Below are 5,413 nucleotides of genomic sequence, written 5' to 3'. Positions count from 1 at the left end.
TTCCTTTGCAGAGCTCTGCTCATGTTCGAAACCCCACATCTGTCTGGAGGGTTTGTGAGGAAGAGGTGATGATCAAAGTGTCTGCAAGTGGTCGGCTTATCCAGGCTCCTGGGAGCTCTCAGCCCCAGTGCTCCTGCCCATCCATCAGAGGGGTGAGAGGGGACAACAAAAGAGACTACACTGAACATGATGTTTGCTAAATTTATCAGAGAGATTTTGCAGACATGGTTCCCTTCACAAGTGGGGATGGGAACATGGGTCCTTTCCGAGCCAACGGCCCCACATGGTGACCAGTCTGGACAATGGAGGGAGATTTATTGGTGCATTGTGGCCACATTTCAGCCCTATTGCATGCAGTTGCATCTCTGCCAGAGGTTGGGAAAGGCCTGAAACCCTGTGATACCGATCTTGTTCTCCCCTCATCATTATACCTGCAGATCTCCATCAGGTCCCTCTGACCCATCAGCCCAGTCCTAACAACTCTGCTATTGACAGCCCCTATTCATTTGTGCTCTCATCAAAGCCAGTGTGCTGAAATCCTGTCTGATATTGGGTAACCAGATCTGGGGGAAGGAGGTGGCTGCCAGCACACTTGGGCACACATGGGAAATTCTGGTGCTCGTGCCATGACTGCACACCCAGCCACCGACAGCACGGCTTGGATGAATTCCCGTGTCTCCCCAGCATCCTCCGCTCCGCAGGGAAACGCTCTATAAAAACCGGCAGCCGCAGGCTCCCTGTATACCACCTCCTCCCTTTGAGCTCTCTCCGAGACTCCTCTCTCCAGCCCTGCTGAGATCCCAGCTCAACTCCAGCCATGAGGTTCCTCTACCTTGTCTTCGCTGTCTTCCTACTGGTCTCCCTGGCCACTCCAGGTAAGATGGCAAATAGGGCGAGACGAGCTGATACTAGCTGGAATTCTTTTAAAGTAACTTTAGCTCTTGAAAATATAGTTATTACCATTTGAGGTGACTGCTATAACCTGGCCGGGTACTTTAATGACTTCTTTCAAGGGACAATGAAATAAGGACTACCTCAGTTTTGTGTAGGAATAACTGAGGTTAAAACTTCAGTATCCAGTCTGGGAGTGAGTCCAGGCCAGACAATTGCCAAACAAGAGTCTGGATGTGGCCACTTCTCTCAGGGACTCAGAGAGTTTCATAGTACCAGAGGGGACTCTTCTGTGAAACTCGATTTCTGTGTCAAGGCTCAGTCCTGGGCACGTTTGATTTACTGGTGTGCCATAGCTATTGCTGCTATGCCTGTTTCTGAGACTCGGAGGCTTTCTGGTCCCTCTACAAGAGTCAGAAGTGGATTCAGGGCTGAGATCTCCCAGACAGGCATTAGAAACCCCCTTCAGATACCAGTTCTCATCTACCTGGGCCAAGTCTGTCACTTTGCCCACTTTTAACCACGATGGTGAGTATTTGGTGCTGCTGTGGGGCCAATTTCAAGACCTTTGCAGCATCCTTTCAGCCTTTTCTGGGTAAGAGGATAATTTTTAAAAGCACGATGTAAGTACAGGGACCTGAGTGGACAGCTAAATTTTTGAAATCAGCTTGATGTGGCTTTTTCTGTTTTGCTCTGAGAACACTGATCCTGTCCCTTAAGGAAAGGTACAAGACAAGGAAACACACGTGCACACAGATGAGCATCTTTATGAACTTTGCTTTTGGGCTGTCTCTCATGAGGGGAATGAATTGCTCTCCTTGGGAGCATCTCTTTCCCCAACTGCACCTGTGTCATCAGCTGGCCTTGTAGTCACCAGCTGGGGGGAGAGGGATGCCCAAGGAGTTCCTCAGGCTTGTGCTCTTCAAGGTCCCTTCCTGCTTTGGGGCTGGGCTTGGGCAGCAGCGCGGACATGTGGGAGAATGGAGCAGGACCTCCCTACAAGCAGGGTCTCGTCCTTCTGGCCACTGCCACGCTTACACCTGGAGGTGACGGGAGGAGGGCATGACAGTGGGGCACAGAGGCAGCTGTCCTGACCCAACCACTCTCCCTCTGTCTCCCCTTGCAGGCTATGGGCAGATCAGGAAGCACTGCCCCAAGGTGGGCTACTGCTCCAGCAAGTGCACCAAGGCGGACGTGTGGTCCTTCTCCTCCGACTGCAAGTACTACTGCTGCATCCCGCCCGGCTGGAAGGGGAAATAGGAGCCGAAGAGGAAGCTTCTGGGGAAGAGGAGGCACCGTGGTGGCTTTGGGAGCAGCTTCTCAGCCGTCTCACCCAATTGTCATCCCCTCCTCTCAATAATTAAAAAGAGAAAAAAAAGGAGATGTAACTCTGGCGTGTGCGGTGTGGTTACTTGTGTCCCCATGATCCCATGTAGAGCATTAGGACAGGTTCTCCAAGCCCAGCCCAAAGGCTCAGCAGCACTAAAAAAGCCTGAACGTCCAGCGACAACAAGCTGCAGAGCTGCCGGTGGTCTTATGGGGTAGGATTTGGGAAGAAAGGGTATCATTTTCCCTTTTGCTTTCTCCGTGTCCCTGAACACAACCCTCTGGAGACACGAGGGAATCTTTCAGTCCCTTACTGCTTTTTCAGGCTACAGGTTATTTGCAGATGTCTTAAAAAATGTGGGTAGTTCAGCAATGTCTCCTCTAAGCATAAGACAGCCCTCTTTCCATGAAAATTTCAGCAAATCCCCAGACGTGGGCAACAGAGAACCAAATAGGCCCTCACAGACCTCATGCAATGGATTTTATGTCGTCTTTGTGCCAAAGTCCCACGACTGCTCAGTCAGTGCTTCTCTCTTATTTGCAGATCAATAGCGTACTTAGGGTTTGGTTTCTGCTCTCCCTAGCTCAAACTGGGCGTGTTGCAGCAGAAGAAGGTACAGAGAAGAGCCATGAAGGTGATCAAAGGTGGGCAGAAGCTCTGTAGCAGGAGCAGTCATGCACCTCTGCATAGACAAAGTGTTTAGAGACTCTCACCATGAGATTGGCAGCCTCGTACTTTTGCACCGGTCTAGGAGAGACAACACAGTTTATAGTCTTCTCAGTAAGAAATGTAGTTCTTTCTACCACATAGCTATAGGGGTGAAGGTAGAGATATAGTATGGGTACGTGGACGTAAGCAGGGAATAAGAGTCTGTGGTGGGTTGACCCTGGCTGGACACCAGGTGCCCACCAAGCTGCTCTATCACTCCTCCTCCTCAATGGGGCAGGGGAAGAAAATATGACGAAAGGCTTATGGGTCGAGATAAGGACAGGGAGATCACTCAGCAATTCCCATCATGGGAAAACAGACTCAACTTGGGGAAATCAATTTAATTTATTGCAAATCAAAGTCAGAGTAGGATAACGAGAAAACGAATCTTAAAATACCTCCCTCCCTCCAGCCTCCTTCTTCGCAGGATCAACTTCACTCCTGATTTCTCTACCCCTTCCCCCAAGTGATGCAGGGGGACAGGGAATGGGGGTTGCGGTCAATTCATCACACATTGTCTCTGCCACTCCTTCCTCCTCACACTCTTCGCCTGCTCCAGTGTGGGGTCCCTCCCATGGGAGACAGTCCTCCATGAACTTCTCCAATGTGAGTCCTTCCCATGGGCTGAAGTTCTTCATGAACTGCTCCAGCGTGGGGTCCCTCCCACGGGAGACAGTCCTCCATGAACTTCTCCAACGTGAGTCCTTCCCATGGGCTGCAGTTCTTCATGAACTGCTCCAGCGTGGCTCCTTATACGGGGTGCAGTCCTTCAGGAGCAGACTGCTCCAGTGTGGGTCCCCCGCGGGGTCACAAGTCCTGCCAGCAAACCTGTTCCAGCGTGGGCTCCTCTCTCCACGGGTCCACAGGTCCTGCCAGGAGCCTGCTCCAGCACAGGCTTCCCATGGGGTCACAGCCTCCTTCGGGCACCCACCTGCTCCGGCGTGGGTTCCTCCATGGGCTGCAGGTGGATATCTGCTCCACCATGGACCTCCATGGGCTGCAGGTGGATATCTGCTCCACCATGGACCTCCATGGGCTGCGGTGGATATCTGCTCCACTGTTAACCTCCACGGGCTGCAGGGGCACAGCCTGCCTCACCATGGTCTTCATCACGGGATGCAGAGGAATCTCTGCTCCAGCACCTGGAGCACCTCCTCTCCCTCCTTCTTCACTGACCTTGGTGTCTGCAGGGTTGTTCCTCTCACATATTCTCACTCCTCTCTCCAGCTGCTGTTGTGCAGCAGTTTTTTCCCCTTCTTAAATACGTTATCCCAGAGGCACTACCACCATGACTGATGGGCTCAGCCTTGGCCAGCGATGGGTCCGTCTTGGAGCTGGCTGGCATTGGCTCTGTCAGGCATGGAGGAAGCTTCTGTCATCTTCTCACAGAAGTCACCCCTGTAGCCCCCCCGCTACCAAAACCTTGCCATGTAAACCCCAATACAGAGTCCAAGAGTGAAACAGGTTCTGCAAGGAAAAGCTGCTACAACCAGCTCTGCTCTCACTTGTCTGAGGAGGGGTCTATATGACATTGCCCACCACCAGTCGCCATTTGAGGGTTTGCTGAATGGTATTTTTCCAGCAGGAATTTGTTGTGAGTTAATGGCTGGCATCACTGAACTAATGGATACAGTCGTCGTTGTTGTTTGTAGAGGAGTCAGGGACCAGAATAGCTATAGGGACTGAGTGATCATTTTCCTTCTAGAGAGAGGACAGCTAGAGGTGTGCACTAGGAAAATTTGGGGCAGTTTAATCCTTCTTCTGCCTTATCTTCTCCTCTGCTTCTCTCCTGCTTTCTTGCCTTGCAATACAATGGACACACTCAATGCAGAAAGAGAGAGCAAGTGCAAATCTACAGGGACTAGGATCTGCTCAGCATCTTAGAGCTGTGCTGTCCAAGTTGGATGTGAAGGATGGAGTGGAAGGGACCCCCTTGTTCCCAGTCCCTTCATGTCTTTGTCCACCTGGCAGTCTCCGGGTGGGATTAAAATGGAGATTAGGGAGAGATAAACTGAGGTGTTTACACAGAAGGATCTACAGACATGCTAGCGGTTGATTGAGTTGCCTAAATAAAGATGTCCAGTGGCATCTGAGGCACCAATGAGTGCCTGGGACATCTGTATGTGGCTGGCAGGTATGATATAGGAGCTATGGGAGACCATTACTCTCTAGAGACACAGCTGGAGACCAAGTGGGACACCTCAAATATGCACCTAAGATGTCTGAGTCACTGGGAATAGTCAGTCCAGTCAATAGTGTTGAGAGAGTTTAGAGCATGGTTCAACTCACCCTAAATAAAAACCTCCAGGCCATTAAGCTGAGTGACCCTCCCAGCTCCATGGATTATATTGAGTAGATCTCCATTGACTATCAAAGGAGTGTAGACATCCAGAACAAAAGGAGACACCCACATGAGAAATCAAAATACAGGTGTGTTCATCTCTAAATTAATCCCACTCAGAGTGGATAGACTTGGAGCGAGTGCTT

General features: G+C 50.9%; 1 protein-coding gene across 1 annotated transcript; it reads left to right on the top strand.

Moving 5' to 3' along the window:
• The first annotated feature begins 817 nt into the window (after positions 1–817).
• LOC142407595 (cygnin-like) lies at positions 818–2,151 on the top strand. The gene is made up of 2 exons (XM_075497224.1): positions 818–875; positions 2,018–2,151. The coding sequence occupies exons 1-2, from the start codon at positions 818–820 to the stop codon at positions 2,149–2,151; spliced, it is 192 nt and encodes a 63-aa protein (XP_075353339.1).
• Positions 2,152–5,413: the final 3,262 nt, after the last annotated feature.

The sequence above is a fragment of the Mycteria americana genome, chromosome 3 (assembly GCF_035582795.1).
Source record: "Mycteria americana isolate JAX WOST 10 ecotype Jacksonville Zoo and Gardens chromosome 3, USCA_MyAme_1.0, whole genome shotgun sequence".
NCBI classification, from domain to species: Eukaryota; Metazoa; Chordata; class Aves; order Ciconiiformes; family Ciconiidae; genus Mycteria; species Mycteria americana.
The sequence above is the reverse complement of the archived record's forward strand: the minus strand, read 5'-3'. Positions and strand labels throughout refer to the sequence as shown.